We start from the raw sequence: 18,201 nt of genomic DNA on the forward strand, positions 1-18,201 counted from the left end.
GTAGGCAGACACACATGGCTACTTCAGGCCTGGCTAGAATGTCATTCTTTTCCAGCATCTTCTTTATTGCATTGCCTACTGCGGATCTGCTGCTGAAACCCAGCTGTGAAGGTCTATGTTTCTCCAACCTCCTTCATCATCCACCTGATGCTGATGCTGCTAAAAAAACCTCCAGAGGAGAAGGAGGAGGCAAAGTGGGACTGAGGGCACAGGAAGCCTTTGTAACAAGGAGCGTCTTTGCCATAGGTTTTGCTAACCAAACTAGGCCTGTACATTCACATGTTAGGCAAGCTATCGTTTTTTTCCTCACCTGGAAGTCCAGGTGTGCCTGGCTGCCCAACTAGTCCAGGAGGCCCTGGGTCACCTGAGATGCCTTGGTAACCCTTCTGCCCAGTTAGACCAGGAATACCTTCAAGAAAAGAAAGGGAGAATTAGATGCATTTATACTTAGGTGCATGGCCAAATGGAAAGTGCAAGACGATGCAGTCTTCCTCAGGCTCCAGTGGCATCTTTCCTGTTTGTCCAGCTAAAAACCATTGTGCAAGGGTCCCAAGGGGCACTTTGGCATGCAGACACACCCCACTCAAACCAATACACAACATATGACTATTCACAGAGCTGAGCATGCTTTTCCATTGAAGATAACACTAAAGTTCTATTTGTTAGGTTCACAAATCAGGTAACCGAAGTAATAAAAGATGCAGTTCATTGAGCAGAGGTAGGATGACCTGGGACCTTTTATTTGTTTTAACCGAATCAGAATACCTGGTACTGTGTTGTTGTATAAATTGTTCAGTTCAACCTCCTATCAGACTTAAAGAGTTAATTTTTCTCCCTGGGGCCCTTGATTATCAATAGTTTAGCAATAGTAGCTTCCCTCCTTGCATTATACTGATTTAATGAAGAAAGGTTGGGGCAAACAGGAGTTTTATGCCCAAAGTCAGTAAGCTCTGTTCAATGTTTGTTTTTGGAACAAATTCCATGGCTCAGAATTATTTAATTCTAAATTCACATCAGGCTCCGTTTGGTTAATCTTAGGACTCTGCAAGCTTGAAGCCTGCAGTATTAAAGTGCTATGAGAAGGACATCTCAGCGGAAAACATATCCATCCCACAATGGGCCCCATGTTGCAAGGTGAGGTTAAATGAGAATCCCAAGTCTGGAAAACAGCAAATATTCAAGATCTATATTATATCAGGGGGAAATACAAAGGCAGGATTTTCTCACCGGCAGTTCCTGGCTCTCCTTTTTCTCCTTTTGAGCCCAACTGGCTTAGATCCACTTTTCCTGGAAGTCCAGGCAGACCTGTCTCGCCCTTGCTGCCTTTTTGTCCCGGAGATCCTGGGCGGCCCGACTGGCCAGGTAAACCATCATTGCCTAAAGTGGTACCCAAACACAGAGAATGTATCACTGATTCAGACTGCTTTGCCAATGCTATACAATCCCCAAAGGAAGGAGTGGCATTCTAGGTTTGTTAGCGTCAAAGCATTGGTGTAATCTGAAGAATTCAAAAGGTACGGTGTACCGAACACTGTTTGATATCACATCCTTCTTCCAATAGATTCAGGGTGGTCTAAATGGTCACACACATACACACCTCACACACTTAAGCCTAATTTAAAGACATAGCCATGTTAGTCTAGAAAAACCGTATGGAAAGGAATCTTAGGCCTGTTACAGACTGCCAAAATAAAGCTGCTTCGGGTCTCTTTGGAGGTATGCTGTTTAAATGATGCATGCATCCTAAGAATCCGAAAGCTGCACCAAAGCTGCACTCCAGTGCTTAGGAATGGAGTGTGGCTTTGGCACAACCTCCGGACTCTTAGGACCCATGCATCATTTAAATAGCATACCTCCAAAGAGACCCGAAGCAGCTTTATTTTGGCAGTCTGTAACAGGCCTTAGTCTTTTTCCTGAGATGAATGGGGATAAATGACTCCACGCATCTGAGGAAGCAGATTCAAATCTATGAAATCTCATGTTACCAACTTCTCTTTTTCACTTAGTCTCAAAGGTGCTACAAGATCCCTTTGCATATTTAAGGCTAATGGCAACCTGTGAACTAGGGACTGGATTAGGATGAGTGGATTCCATAACTAATAACTACTACTACTACTACTACTAATAATAATAATAATAATAAAATTTATTTTTAACCTGCCCCCAATTTGAACTATACACTGGTCCTAGCTCAACATTGTTTTTTAAAAGAATGATTAATTCTACATGATTAGACAGTGCCATGGAAAGGTGGGATATAAGTTTAATTATTAATTAATTAATTAATTAATTAATAACACTGCCACCATGCACCTGCACAGCAAAGTAGAACATCAAAAATCTACCTTTTTTCTATTTGTTTGTGATAAATGGAAAACAGACTTGAACTTTCAGAACCTTTCAGAGATGAGTCTCATGCACCAATGTATACATTGCAATGTCACATATCCCAACACCGCATTAAACCCACCGCCATGAAAATGGAGAGCCACACACATCTTACCTTTGGGGCCAGGAAGGCCACTTCTGCCAGGGGTTCCAGGTGAACCTGGTGGCCCAGGTGCGCCCATCACTCCCATCTCACCTTTGCCACCTAAAGGCACAACAACATCACAGTTTAAGGCACAACATCACAGTTTTATTCTGAGTCCAATACATTCTCTCTCACACACAGAGTCTAAACCCTTTGGCTGCTTTCCCTTCAAAAGATCAAGATGACAAATTGAAATCCTTCTTAACTGTAGTGCTTAAATTAATGATCCACAATCAAAAAGTCCAGAAGTGGCCATGTTATTGTAAGCTATAAAGACAACGCTATGTAACATAACTGACTAAGTATTTTCTTGCTCATGAGGATGATCTAAGGATTGGTTGGCATGCCTAATACAGAAAGGCTTCAAAAGACCTGGAAACCTTCAATAATCATCTTATTATGGAAATACAGAAGCACCTATGGTCTCACTATAAGCTTGGCCAAATGGATCTGTCATTTCCCATTATTTATGCTTGGGATCTAAGATGTTTCTTACAGGCAGAATTCTACTAAAGCCATAAGTGTGTCTCTGTAAAATTAACCAGAAAGCTGGCATTAAAGTAAAATAATGCCGGCCATCATGGGGACTTGAAACCTGTATACAGACTCTGCCTTCATCACCAATTCATTTGAAATAATACCAAAGAAGCCCACTTGCAAGCCTTAAATTTCTCTGATGACTCATTCAGACTATGCCCACTGAATCAAATGCAAATCCTTGTCCAGCATTCAGACAGTTATCCATTTCTAGCCAAGTTCTCGGTCACCGCATCCTTGAAAAAGCCCCAAAGAAATTTACCTGGGAATCCTGGACTTCCGTCTCGGCCAGGTGGCCCAGTTGGACCCGGTGGTCCTGGGGAACCAGGGGATCCTGGGAAACCTGGACTGCCTCGGTCACCTGGAGGACCAGGAACGTCGAATCCTGGCGGGCCAGGGTCTCCTTTTTCACCGGCTATACCTTGCAGTCCTGGACAACATTATGAGAATACAGTCCTTCAGTGAGAGCAGTTATGGAAGAGGCTCTAGAATGATTGCAAATCATGTCATATATATCAATTTGTGTTTTGCATCAGCATGATTAGAATGTAAAGTTGATTGGTTGCCTACATGGCCTTAATTCAATAAAAACCAAGTATATGACAGGACTCCAAAAATGATAAATTTAGGAGTCTGGTGTTGTAGGCGCAAGACTTGTACAAATGGCTGCAAAAGCTGCGTCAGGTAGACAGACCTTATATATATTTTCTGATTGATGGCTCAAGAGGCAGTTGTTTATGGAAAAATGGAAATTTGTGATCCAATGTATTAAAAACCATAATCATTTTGATTGACAGGGATATTACCTTTACAATTATATAAGATTGTATATGTCTGTAATTGTGTGTGTAATAGCCTGAGTTGAGACTGCTACCAGGAATAGGTTTATTGACTGCACAACTAATGAAGTTATTCATTTGCTTTCATATGAGAAAACCAAGGCATCTTTCTATGTCTTCAGCATCCTTTAGGGATTTTTGGACAAAACCTACTCCATGTGGGTGAAGGTGCTGCCTTTGTAATGTATGGTTTTGTAATGTAATAGTTTTATTGTACCGTATCTAAAGATGTATTGTATTTGTCGTGATTTATTGTGCACCGCCCTGATCATAGGAAGGGCGGTATATAAATAAAATTATTATTATTATTATTATTATTATTATTATTATTATTATGGTAAAAGTATGCATAGAAGTCTATGTGATCAGCCTTAAATTTCTCTTGAGGAGCCATCTTCCGTCAGGCCTCCGAGGTGAGAGCTACTCTTGACCGAATGAGTAAATAATAACCGCCTGGACCAAGAGTCTAGAAACAGACTAGATTATGCTCTTCTTGAAGAAGAAAACCAAGAGCTGAAGAGAAGTTCTTTATAGAGGAGGATTTGGAAGGTGTGAGCTATCATACCTTGATAGCAGGCCAGTCACATCCTATTCTCTGTATGTACTATAGGCTTGCATAGAGCTCACTAAGAGTCAGCTTTCTTGAGACATTAGAGTTGGGAATTTTTGGTTCTCCAGCTGTTCTGGTCTACAACTCCTATTAATGCTACCAAACATCATCAGTAACAAGGGACTGTGGGAGTTATTTTCCTAAACATCTGGAAGGCCAAAGGTTCCCCAGCCCTCTTCCAGAAGCTGGTTTAGAGACTCCTTCCCACCTACAGTGTAGTATCTAACACGTAATACCAAGCGGCAGAATAGCAGAACCCAGCAGAAATGGGGGAATCCTCCTTCCCTTAATGCAAACCCTCATGTGTCCACAAAACTGGTTCTGTAGGGCTAAGAATTACTCCGAACCCAGTTTTGGGGATGATGTGGACAGCTGTGTGGGGAAGCAAATCAGAAGAGAGTCCCATTGCACTGGAACTCTACTGAAAATGTTATGTAGAATTCGAAGGCTTTCATGGCTGGTATCCATATTCTAGAAGAGTTTATTCCTGATGTTTCACCAACCTCTGTGGCTGGCATCTTTGGAGAAATGCCTGAAGATGCCAGCCACAGATGCTGGTGAAATGTCAGGAAGAAACTCTTCTAGAACATGGCCACATAGCCCAAAAAAACCCACAGAACATTATGTGGAATTATGTGCATTTAAAAAGAAAGAAAGAAAGAAAAGAAAATCAATACATTTATGGGAAGGGGGAAAGAGGCGGAAAAAGGAAACCATAATACCTGGTGGGCCTGAGAAGATGAAAAGCCATCATGGTAAGAACTCATCAGGAGGTTGAAGCACAGGTAGGTAGTAGGGAGTTGGGAGAATGCCATTAGGGTTAAGATACAAAAGTAATCACAATAATGTTAGACCAAAAAGCGACATAATAGTTTCAATCCACAACCCAACAACTTGAGAGATCAACCAGTGAACAAACGGGTTGTGGATTGTGACCATCGTCAGTTATCTAACCCAAGCATAATGCCAAGGTAGCAACATCTAGAAACTGAATTTCAGGTACACTTGGACTGAAATGTTTTCCAATGGGTAGTCACTATCATATCTGGAGAAAATGAATGCATTTTTGTCATACAGAAATTCCAATAGGAACCGAACCTTTTGATGCCTTTGAATAATGGAAGTAAACCAAAATGTTGCAATGCACTTATTTATTGGTGGGGTTTCTTCTCCTTAGAAAATAATTTGTTCTTCAGTGACAATATCGCAATAAATAATGAACTGCCCAAAGGAAAACATAAGCCAAGAAGATGGCTTCAAACTGCACAGAAACAAAGACTCATGTCACTGTTATCCCAAGTTATTGCTAGAGAAAAAATGGAATTCTAGGGAGACAAATATAGGTAAAAGAAGGAAGGCGTGTGACATCAGGACAAAGCCAACAGTGCCAAGCAAAGATGGTTAATTCTGGTTTGTTAGTCAAAGCTTCAGCCATGCAGGTGCTGGAGGAGTGAAACGATAGAACAAGAACAAAAACTGAACCATATAGATTGCTTTAATTGAGTAGATCTAAAGTTCATATGGGAAAAAATGAATGTAGGGTATAAACCCAACAGTAGACAACTTGATGTGGAAATTACAGCACTTGGCAAACAGGTGAGTAAACGTGCATTGACAGCTGTGTTACATGCAGAGATTTGGTTGAGATACTCTGGCATGTCATGCGGAACGGGCATTAAAATGTGATATCAAATCAAGGTAAATCCTTCTATAATGCTGTTGACTCAGGAAGCCATTCAAAACACGACACATCAGTGGAAGTAGTCAAACTGAAGTTGACTTGACTTGTACAAAGTTGGACTTCCCATAGAGGTAACATAGTGGGACAACTACAAAGTGATGTGGACAAGATATGGATGAGGCTTGAAGGATTGTACATTCCCCACCTTTGGGCTGTTGGGACTAGACATCCCAGTCTTGATGCATTTTGCAACATTGATATGGTCACAGAGGAAGCCCCAGTCGTGGATTTTCTTTCAATACAGTAGGTACAGAATTTGCCTGACCACATTTTTAACCCAATGTTGGCATCCGCAAGTGTGAAAATAAATACATGGTGGCTTGTGTTCATGCAATACAGCTATACAGATGTGCACAGCAAGAGCCAAAACATGTTCTCTAAGTGGCTTGGAGTGAAACATGAAATGGTGTTGAGCTTCGCAAGAAAACATTCTGATAGCGGTTAATGATTGTGTGGATTTATGACTTATCCATATATTAGGCAAACCTCACAGGACTGCCTCAGGAACATGAGGGCCTGTCAGGCTTCTGGCTAGGCTTCTGTAGCAATGCCGTTGGTGTTAATTGGCATTTCCATGTGGCATACAGTGCAGAAAATATTTCCATGACAGGCACAGTGTGAAAAAGCAGTACCATCGTAATGCAGAAGTTATAGGACCATATATTCCGCTCTCTTTCTTGAAAGCAGAAAGCCCCAGGTATATCATTCCTAACAAGTATTACCTGAGGCCCTTGGGCACCAATTCCTGGAAAGACTCAGGTTTATTATTTTATTAAGAACTATCCTTACTCTGAAACCAGGAATCTTATCAATTAAGTAATTCATCCGACCGACCAACCAACCAACCATTCAACCATGTATGTCTTAATCCCAATCCCAAGAAAGCAACCAACCATGATCCAATTTAACAATTTTCTCCAGACCTACATTTAAGTAAAAAATCAGCACAATCCTACATAATCCATGGCTATCAGTGTTCTGCAAAATGTTTTTGCTGCCTATAATTATGGACGAATTACACTCCAACAGCAAAAAAGGCAACAAATGTTAATTGTTTTAAGGCAAGCCCTGTTTACTCAGCCCAATTTAATATTTGTGGATAATTTCCAGGAGAAACCCAACAGAAATATTGCTTTGACTTTCGTAATTGTTTTGCTGTTGGGCAGCAAGGCAAAGTGTGGCCCCGGGGCAATTTCATGGCCATTGGGGAGCCCCAAAGGTATGTTTTATTTGCCTCCAAATAATCCCTGCTGGGGGTGGTGGGACATTTGGGGGCAAAAAGGGTTTTTTTTGTGGTTGGATGGAATGGCTCCAATGGCTGATGCTCCCTATAGATCTTCTACAGTTGCCCACTCCTACTCTGGGATATGTCAGGAACTCCCCAACTGTGGAAGTCAATGTGAGAAATTTTTAATCTCTTCTCACAAATCATTAAGTATCCATTTTAACGGCTGGTTTTCCCAAATTCATTCCAGTTGCTGTTCTCTTTGGATCCCATCATTTGCTAAACAAATCTTACCTGGGGGGCCGACAGGTCCTGGAGGCCCCGGTGCGCCTGGGGGACCTTGACCACCAATTCCTGGAAACCCTGGAGGTCCTACTAACCCAGGCTGGCCGCGTGGCCCAGGGTCACCTGGAAATAAGATGGCAAGAAATGCTATCTTTAGAAGGCTATACACTTAATGATAATGTTTATATTACCAAGTACATAGGATGATGCCTTTTTGTCTGTCTTAGAATAATACAAACATAGAGTTGGAAGAGACCACAAGGGCCATTCAGTACAACCCCATTCTGCCACACAGGAGCATACAGCGCGCCCACGTTATACGTGGCTTTGAGCGTACGTGCCCAAGCTGAGGGGAGCATGTGGGGTGCAAGGGGTGGTGTGTCCCATTCGAATGAATGGGGTGTGCACCTGTGGCTGCCACTGTGTGCACGGGCGAAATTCGCCTTACACAGGGGGGTCCGGAACGGATCCCCCGCATAAATCGAGGCTCAACTGTACAATCAAAGCCCTCCCTGTGACAGATGGCCATCTAGCCTCTGCTTAAAATCCTTCAAAGAAGGAGACTCCATCCAAGACAGCATATTCCACTGTCAAACAGCTCCTACCAATAGGAAATTCTTCCTAGTACTTGAATCCACTGTTCTGAGCTTTAGTCTCTGCAGCAGCAGAAAACAAGCTCGCTCCATCCTCAATATGACATCCATTCCAATCTTTAGGCATGGCTATCATGTCCCCTCCTAACTTTCTCTTCTCCAGCTAAACATACCTAGCTCCTTGAGTCAATCCTCATAGGACATGGTTTCTGGACCTTCTAGACCTTCCACCATTTTTGGTCGCCCTCCTCTGGACACATTCTTAGCAAACACTCAACAGAAAGACTAGCAAGGACCATGCAAATGCACAAAGAAATGTGCTTCATACTGAGTCTGCTTATTGATCTAGGTGACATCAGTGTTATTTATACTGACTGGTACTATTAAGTATGGTACTTAAGTATAGTACAAGAAAGCCCCATGATAGGTTTGCCTTAGGGTTGCCATAAGTCAGAAATAACCTGAAGGCACAGAACAACAAACTATTAAGTATCCACGCTTATTACCTTTAGGTCCTGGAGTTCCATTTAAACCTGCGCGTCCCGGAGTACCAGGAGTTCCTGGAAAGCCAGGTTCACCTTTCGAACCCTGTGTCCCTTTAAAACCTGGTGGCCCAGGTGGCCCAGCTGGTCCTGGAACACCAAATCCACGATCCCCCTATAAGAAAGAAAGAAAGAAAGAAAGAAAGAAAGAAAAGAAGGAAGGATGATCTTTTAGAATGTTTTTCTTTGTTCCCACTAAACACAGTTATATATATTTTTTCCTATTCATATTTACTGCAATCACACACAAAAATGGTATATGTATAATATATATATAAGAAATAATCATTATATATATATATATATATATATATATATATATATATATGAAATGATCACGATGGAATCTTCTGCTAGCTATCACAATGTGTTCACTCCCACAATATCCTAAATTATGGTTTGCTGGTACCTGATGGCAATGGCAACCTTCCTCTGAGGAAACTTGCCAATAAACCCCATGATTGCCTTAGGGTTGCTATAAGTTGGAAATCTCATTATTACATCCATTCCTGCCCTCCCAAGCCAAGTTAGTGGATCTTCTTTACAGACCTTCTGTCCTGCTATTCCAGGTGGGCCGGGAGGTCCATCTAGACCTGCTATTCCAGGGGTTCCTGGTGCTCCGGGGAGACCTGGCAATCCAGGGAAACCTAAAACATAATTAAAAAGGGGTTGGTTAACCGTATCAAGAAACATCATATTAAAGTAAGCTCCTATTTTCATACCATTATGACCCTTTCCCTACACAATTCCAATGCTTCTGGGACATCACATGAGCAAGACAGGAGGAATATAGAAATGCTTTTATCCTACATTGGTCCATTTACAATACTATCAACTCTGACTGGCAGCAATACTTCTTTGAGTCTTTAGGCAGGACTCTTTCCTAACTCCACTTGGAGATCTTGGCATTTGTCCATCATAGTTTCCCTTTCAAGAGCCAGGGTAGTGCAGTGGTTTGAGCACTGGATGATGACTCTGGAGACCAGGGTTCGAATCCCAGCTCGGCCATGGAAACCCACTGGGTGACCTTAGGTAAGTCACACTATCTCAACCTCAGGGGATGGAAATTACAAACCTCCTCTGAACCAATCTTGCCAAGAAAAGCCCATGATAGGTTTGCCTTAGGGTCACCATAAGTTGGAATTGACCTGAAGGCACACAACAACAACAACAACAATCTTATCTTACCTCCAAGGAACCCCGAGGGTTGAAACAAAATGTTGCAAAATTCCCCCCAATCCAAAATGCCCACAAATTAGCTATACGGATATGGAGGGTATTTTCACCACATTTGGAGCCCCCTGACCTCCCAGAGGTCAAAACCTTTCACTTTCACAACAAGCCACTGTGGCAGTTTACCTACAATGCTTTGAGGCTGAGTGAGGATTTGAACCCAGATTTCCATAGTCATAAGTACAAGAGTCTAATCTCTTTTCCACACAGGCATTATAGAATACGACAAAGACAAACCTTTCGGTCCTGGTGGGCCTGGAAGACCGATGCCAGGTAGTCCTGGGTCACCTTTCTGCCCAGGGAACCCTGGCAATCCAGCTGGCCCTGGTGGACCTGGGTCACCTGGAAAGACGTACATTTCAATCAGCAAAGTCAAGGGGCACAAAACGTCACTTATGAACATATCTACATTTTACAGTTAGGGTAGTCTGATACCACTTAGATTGTCATGGATCCATTCTGTGCAATCCTGGGATCAGTAGTTCAGTGAAGTACTCTGGTTCATGGGAGAGAATACACTGAAGCTCTCTACTGAAAAATTATGAGTACCTTACCAAACTATACATCCAAGCCTTTGAATCCAGAGCAGCTGAAGTCGCATCACACAGATATAATTATGCAACGTGTATATACAGGTTGAGTCTCCCTTATCCAAAATGCCTGGGACCAGAAGTGTTTTGGATTTTAATTTTTTGGGGGGGATTTTTGGAATACCTATGTTTGCATATATGCATATAACAAGGTATCTTAAAGATGGGCCCAAGTTGAAACGCAAAATTCAGTTGTATCCTATGCACTTTATACACACAGCATGAAGGTAGTAGTATACAATATTTTTTAATAATGGAACAAAATTTATGCACACTGAATATTCCATATTTTTTAATTCCAGATAAGGGAGGCTCAACCTGTAATCCTTATTTCATTGTAGCATTCACAGATGAAGAGTTCAAGACGTTTTCTCATTACTTGGTATGAAAGGGTTTTTTTACATTTTGGGGCGATTTTTAACATTTTGGAAATTCTTTCCTACAAATTTACAACAAATTGATTTGGGGGGAAAAAAGCCCCTCTTTTCTGTGCAAAATTGTTTTAGGCACAAATGATTTTTGCTTTTCTTCTAATGGGTGATGAAATTTCACCAGGAATCATAGCTAATCTCTTACCTGGGAGACCAATTTCGCCATCCCTGCCTGGAGGACCAGGTATTCCTGGAGACCCCGATTCTGTGATTGTTTGACCAGGGTCTCCTTTGGGTCCTGAAAGTAGGAAAGGTACAGGTGAACACCTCAAATAATTCGCTGCAGAGATGTCAACATTTAATATGGATTGCCCCCCTCAAAAAAGTTTAAATTTTCTTTAAAAAGGAAGATAATTAAGGAGGAGAAACTAAACCAACAGAAACACGGACAACGATAAACCTGAACATTTCCCACCATTTCCCATTCTACTGAGTGTGAAGAAGGCTGACCCTGTGATGGAAACCTGATGATGATGATGATGACGACGACAACAGATTTTGTCTTTGGTGCTTCGTTGTGAAAAGGTAAATATACTAACCTGGGACTCCAGGGGATCCCGGGCGACCTGAAACACCCTGAATGCCCTTCTCTCCCGGAGGACCCTGTGGACCAAATCCAGGAGGCCCCGGTGGCCCTCGGTCCCCCGGAAGTCCAGGGATCCCTGGATCACCAGAGGGGCCCCTGCTTCCTTTGAAATTGATGCCTCCCTGAAAGGACAAGGAAATGGAGAAAGAAAAACAAGTGCATGACGGCAGACTTCTCAATACTTATTTATAAGGCCATTCTGTCCCAATAAGAAGGTATGGGTCGCTTTGCTGATTGATGGTCTATCTAGTCTCCAATGTTGTTGTGCATCTTCAAATCGTGGATTTGCAACACTGCCCCATTCACGCAAACTTACTGGCTCTCCTTTAGGTCCAGGAAGTCCCGGGCTTCCATCTTGTCCACGGGTCCCATCCAAACCAGGCAGCCCTGCAGGGCCTGGGAAGCCTGGGTCTCCTTTATCGCCTTTCAACCCAGGGAAAGTACGGACATCACCTGGATCGCCTTTGGCACCGGGTCGTCCGGGAGGACCTTGAGGGCCAGGAAGACCCTAGGGAAAGAACCGCAGCTATTTCAGTTCTGAGGACTGCACAGATGTTTCAATACAATCTCCCTTCAACCCCATGCTCCCATGAAAGTCAGCTACCGGTACTTACTTGGGGCCCAACAAGGCCAACTAGGCCAGGAAATCCTTTATCACCTTTTGGTCCAGGTAAACCAGGTGAACCTGTTCACAGGTAAAAGGAAGTATCAAGAATGGCCACTAGAACATAGCCATGATTTGTCAGTAGAAATTCAAAGATATATCCAAAGTGATCTAGTACCATCTTTGACATTAACTGAAACAAAAGAAGCGGGTAGCACGATCTTTCATAGACTTGAGCTTATGTCCTCAGAGATGAAGCTCATGCTACCAGCTTCTTTCTGTCATTTAGTCTCAAAGGTGCTACTAGATCCCTTTGTATACTTATGCAAGAATTAGGGAAGGTTGGATGCAACCAGTCTATCTTACCTGGGCTTCCAGGTAATCCAGGGAGCCCCTTCTCCCCAGGAGGGCCAGAAATGCCAGTTCCTATACAGTTGAAACACGTGTCCCCTTTATCTCCTGGAAAGGATGAGTTAAGCACTGAAGTGAATAACCGTGCATGGAATAACAACAAAAGCAACCTTCACTTATATCCCACATTTCCACCCAAACTGGGAGTCAAAGCAGTGTAGAAATTAAAATGTAGAATAGATAAAAACATACAACATGAACACCTGAATATAGGGTTTCTGTAGTATACAACAGAAATAGGCATATTGTGCATTATGCTAATGTACAAAATAAAAAACAACAATTATTTCTGTTGTCTATGAAAACAAATACTAGGTTGCAGTATACAAGAAATATAAATATACTCTGAAATATAAAATGTACAAAAAAAACCCCCAGAATATACATTTTGGGATAATGTTATGTGAGCCCATTAGTTTAGGCTCCCCAGCAAGTCTTAATACACTCCTCAACCCCACTTTAAGACCAACAGGAATGAATGATGTTATTGTACCTTTCTGGCCTGTCTCTCCCATAAATCCTTGTTCACCTGGGAGGCCTGGGAGGCCGGGAGGCCCTCGTTCACATAACCCATCCACTGAAAGGAAAGGCAAAGGCAGTTCAAGGTGTTTGTATTTGCATATATGTATATAATAAGATATCTTAGAGATGGGCCCATGTCGAAATGCAAAATTCGGTTGTGTCATATGCACTTACGGGTGGATGACCATACCTGTTCCCTCTTAAGACCTTTTGACAAGGTGTATATAAAAATGAGTATAAATGTCATCCTTGTTTCATCATAGCATCCATTTAGCTGGGGCATAAGCCAGCATCCACTTGAGAGGCATGGCTACCAAAGACAGTGTGTCATGGCCCTGGCATAAGCCAACATCCACTTGAGTGTCATGGCTACCAAACATAGAGTCATGTCCCCTGTCATATCTAGCTAATGAGGGTTGACCAACCCATGGCTTCTAGCATCTCTCTTTTGTCATGCTCCACAAAGTGGGGAGATGGTATAGGCCCGTGGCTCAGGCAAGTTTGTGCAGTAAACCATGATTTAACATTGAATCTGTATCACTGTCTGCTAAATATAACTCAGCAGAAAGCTTGTGTAGATACAAATGGTTTGTAACAACAGGTTCAGTCATTCTGTTCCATTTGTTCATCCAAGTAGGCTTTGTTTCCAGTAGTAGAAGGTAGTGTATAATTTAAGCCACTCTGAGAGGCTTTAGGGCTGAAGGATGGAGCATGAACACCATAAATAAAATAAAGATGCCATCCCTGGGTCCACTATGCAGAACAACTGACTTGGTTGGGAGAAGGCACTGAGACTCATTTCCCCTTAGGCAAGAAATAGTAGACTCCTCTCAGGGTTAATGTTTGCTGTATACTCAGAGCCAAGGATATCAACCAGAGGTCAACGCTCTCCTGTCTCCTAGTTCCTTGGAGCCACTGTAAGTAAGCATTCTATAGAAGGTAAAACTGGTGGGGAAAAGACTATAAAATGTGGGAAACCACTAATGATGGTGCTACAGAGAATTGGGCCAAATGGAGGAGACCATGGCCATCTGAGAAGGGCTGGGACCACAATAAAGACAGATTTAGCCTGAGATCCTCCATCACAGCATCAGAGGAAGCAAGATTCAATGCAGAATACATTTGTGAAACTGCATGCCTTGTAAAAAACAAGGGAAAAGGAATACCAATGCTGCAATACCACCCACAGAGATACTGGGGCATCATGGCAAAGCCTGATATAGATCAAGCCACAAAAGCCTTGGAGGAGAAGTTCCTAAACATGTACTGAAGTTAATATAGGCTAAAGCAGACCTTTGGGTGATTCTGTTGCACCTTGATACCAGGACTCTTTCAACGTTTAAGAGTCTTTCTGCCTTTTGCTCAGCTGAGTAACTGGTTTGAGAAAGGAAAGGGATACAAAAACATTATCCAGTTAATTGGAGGCCCAATATTATGTCTTACCTGGTGAAACTGCTGTTCCTGGTGGTCCTGGGGGACCCGGGGGACCGGGAAGTCCTGGTCGTCCATCAATTCCAGGTGGGCCAGGGATGGAAATCCCAGGGAGACCTTGATCCCCCTTCTGTCCTCTTTCTCCAGGGAGACCAGGTGTGCCAGAAGGACCTATGCTTGGAATTCCTGGAGTAGGAAAAGATTCATATTCTCAGTCGGACTGCTTTGGGCATAAATGAAAGCCACAGTGTTCATCCAACCAACCAAGTGATCAATTAACCAACCAACCAACCAACCAACCAACCAACCAACCAACCAACCAACCATATCTTAATCCCATACTGGAAATTAAGAAAGCAATTGGCAATGGTGAACCTTCCAAATGTTTTTGGGCTCTCATCACTGACTGTGTTGGCTAGGACTTCTGGGAGTTGCAGTAAATCCAGTTGCTACAGTTGTCATATGGAAGAAGCAGCAAGCTTGCTTTCTGCTGTTCCAAAACACTAAGACATGGAGCAATGGATTCAAACTACAGGAAAAGAGACTCCACCTAAACATTAGGAAGGGCTCCCTGATGGTAAAAGCTATTCCACATTGCAACACACTCCTTTGGAGGGTTGTAGAGTCTCCTACTTTGGAGGTTTTTAAACAGAGGCTGGATGGCTTCCTTTCAGGAGTGTTTTAATGGTGTATTCTTGCACAGCAAGGGGTTGGACTGGATGGTCCTTGTGGTTCCTTCCATGAAGTTACAGTATAGTAAAACAGGGCAAACTATCTAAGCACAGTCAAACTACATACTGGGTTGGATCTAGATTTAGTCATAGAATCATAGGATAATAGAGTTGGAAAAGATGGTCAGAAGGGACTTGCTGAAATCAATAACTTGCTGAATGCCCCTTCATTTCCATCCTCTTCAGAACATGAAATCTGCAAGCATTGGGGACAATGAAAGGTTGCTAGTTACATCAGAGTAGGAATGGAGTGGAGCTTCAACAGTGTCGTCCTTTGCTGGGATTATAAGGAATACAATGACCAGGTATTTGCTTTGGGTTGGAAATCACATCGCTATCTAGGCTGGTGCCCAACTGGCATATACCCAAGAGTCTCATCCTCTTACCTGGGGGACCTGGAAAGCCGGGAGGACCTTCTAGACCAGGATAGCCGCGCTCGCCCTTCTCTCCAGGAAATCCTGGCAAACCTTTGCTACCTTTGGGTCCCACCGTTGCACCAGTATCTGGCCTAGGAATTACCTGGCAAACCCCATGAATTGGGAAAACGAAAGTGTTATGCAAATACAGAAAGATAAAGGCAACAACATTCTGCAGAGATGAACTGGAAGCTCAAACTTCTTATACCAGCATCAATAAAATGACCCGTAATAAAGTACCTGTTGTAAATAGGCACACACAGCTATGACAGAATTTGCAGAGAGAAATCCAGGGGTGTAATTATTTACTAATTTTCATCTCAAAGGAAGCAACAAGCAATTTAACACATTTTCTTCCCACTGCAAGAAAGTCTTCTGAAACGGTGCAGTTTTCGAAGCCTTTTTGCAATAAGAGACTTCTTCTGTGCACAATTCACCCATGGTCGCTTTGCTTAGGAAACAGCGCTTTCTGCGTAAGAGACAGCATTTCTGGAGAGAAATATTATTTTCTGGGCCACAAAAGATGTTTCATGTGCAGAAAATGGTATTTCCTTTACAAATAAACCCCATGCATTTTTTCTGCATAGAAAATGCTGTTTTCTAAGGAAAACAACCATGTGTAAATTTTTAGCTGGAGTCCCAAACTGCAAAGTTCAGGAGCGTTTCTAAACACTGAACACTTACAAAGTCTGTGTTTCTCCAGCCCTCCTTCACCATCCCGATGCCAATGTTGCTAAAAAGACTTGCAGGTGGACAGAGGATGAGGAAGGAAAGAGGGCTGGATGAGAATAAAAAGACTTGTACAAAGCAGTCAGGGAACTACTTCTGAGGAAGCCGACTGAAGTCTACGAAAGCTCATGCTGCCAATTTCTTTCTTTCATTTAGTCTCAAAGGTGCTGCAAGATCTCTTCTTTGTCAGAGGCTTTCTTGACTGAGGTATCCCTGTATCTAATATATGGTCCAACTCTGTAACACTTAACAATGATAAAAGCAAGCAGATTTTAAATTAAATGAGATGATGATGATGGGAGAAAAGATGCCATGCAAAACACAAGGGAGGTAACTGCGTGAATGGCTAGAACTTGGACTGTTTTAGATTTGTAAGCCGCCTTGAGTCCCCATACTGGGAGGAAGGCAGGATACAAATAAACATAAGCATAAGCATAAGCATAAGCATAATAATAATAATAATAATGGATACTTACACGACCAGGAGGGCCAGGTGGACCAGCGTCGCCTTTCTGACCCTGCCAAGAAAATTTTGACAAGTTTGACATTAGCAGTAAAACGGATCAGGAACTGTATATACTTCAGGGATGTGAATCTTCAGTTATATCACTCTCACACACAAGAATGAAAGGCTTCACAACTTTTCTCCCTGCTGGGGAAGATTGTGATCGGGCCGGCATATATTTTGCAAATTTTAGGGCTATTTCTCCTTCTTTGGTGAAAAACACATTTCTGCACAAAATGCAATTAGGTAGAAAAAGGGTATGTGCAGGCCATCTTGAGTGCTAGTCATGGGGGGAAGATGGGGCATAAGATAGAAAGAATGAGGGTCAGTCTAATATAAGGTTTTGAGAGTCGGACTACAACTCCGGAGACCAGAGTTCGATTCCCTGTTTGGCCATGAAACCCAATATATGACCATGAGCAAGTCACATGCTCTCAGCTTCATGGGAGACAATGGCAAACCTCCTCTCAACAAACTGTGTCATGAAAAACCCATGATAGGGTTACCTTAGGGTTGCCGTAAGTCAGACATGACTTGAAGGCACAAAACAACTACAAGATAGATTGATAGAGCAATTTCCCCCCACAAATAATGCCTGGAATGCAAATACTAATACTAATATTACCACTAAATCTTGTGGCAATTGTCTATTTTCTCAACATGGTGAGAACCCTTCCTCTGCAAGGATGCAAAAGCTTGTGGCAATGATTTATATCTCTTTCAAGTATATACAGGTGGAGGTTCTGAGTAGTAAAGCACCCTTACCTTTTCCCCATCTCTTCCCGGAAAGCCAGGGACGCCACGATCACCCGACAAGCCCTTAGAAAAGAAGGGAGATGAGAGAGCTTGAGATCAGTCTTCAGAATATTTAAACGGTACCAGATCATTACGTGTGAAAGAAAGGAAGGGAGTAAAAGTGTAAGACACTCACAAACAAGCCAGGCTGCCCAGGTTCTCCATCCTTGCCAGGTTTTCCCTTTAAAAAACACAAATGAGGATTGAAACAAAACAAGAAACCTTCATAATGCAAAGATGCTACTGGCTTTGCACTGTTGGCAGCTATAGCAGAAGGTAAAATTTGTCTCTCCGGCATTGTTTGAAAGGTAA

The 18,201-nt window shown here is 42.5% G+C and overlaps 1 protein-coding gene across 2 annotated transcripts in view; it reads right to left on the reverse strand.

The window, feature by feature from the left end:
• The window catches only part of LOC149308798 (uncharacterized), an 87,927-nt gene that overhangs the window by 21,608 nt on the left and 48,118 nt on the right, over positions 1-18,201 (reverse strand). For both annotated transcript variants that reach the window (XM_089536484.1, XM_089536486.1), the window contains exons 16-34: positions 18,026-18,070; positions 17,860-17,913; positions 17,066-17,107; positions 15,831-15,963; positions 14,726-14,899; positions 13,254-13,337; positions 12,716-12,808; positions 12,360-12,430; positions 12,062-12,253; positions 11,699-11,867; positions 11,305-11,397; positions 10,376-10,480; positions 9,455-9,552; positions 8,870-9,020; positions 7,780-7,893; positions 3,333-3,500; positions 2,504-2,593; positions 1,228-1,377; positions 311-409 (exon numbers count right to left, since the gene is read on the reverse strand). In XM_089536484.1, the coding sequence (XP_089392610.1) occupies positions 311-409; positions 1,228-1,377; positions 2,504-2,593; positions 3,333-3,500; positions 7,780-7,893; positions 8,870-9,020; positions 9,455-9,552; positions 10,376-10,480; positions 11,305-11,397; positions 11,699-11,867; positions 12,062-12,253; positions 12,360-12,430; positions 12,716-12,808; positions 13,254-13,337; positions 14,726-14,899; positions 15,831-15,963; positions 17,066-17,107; positions 17,860-17,913; positions 18,026-18,070 (2,125 nt within the window). The remainder of the gene's footprint in view (positions 1-310; positions 410-1,227; positions 1,378-2,503; positions 2,594-3,332; positions 3,501-7,779; positions 7,894-8,869; positions 9,021-9,454; positions 9,553-10,375; positions 10,481-11,304; positions 11,398-11,698; positions 11,868-12,061; positions 12,254-12,359; positions 12,431-12,715; positions 12,809-13,253; positions 13,338-14,725; positions 14,900-15,830; positions 15,964-17,065; positions 17,108-17,859; positions 17,914-18,025; positions 18,071-18,201) is intronic.

This window comes from Sceloporus occidentalis, unplaced genomic scaffold (assembly GCF_023333645.1).
Source record: "Sceloporus occidentalis isolate IW3139 unplaced genomic scaffold, rSceOcc1.0.p SCAF_8, whole genome shotgun sequence".
Lineage (NCBI taxonomy): Eukaryota > Metazoa > Chordata > Lepidosauria > Squamata > Phrynosomatidae > Sceloporus > Sceloporus occidentalis.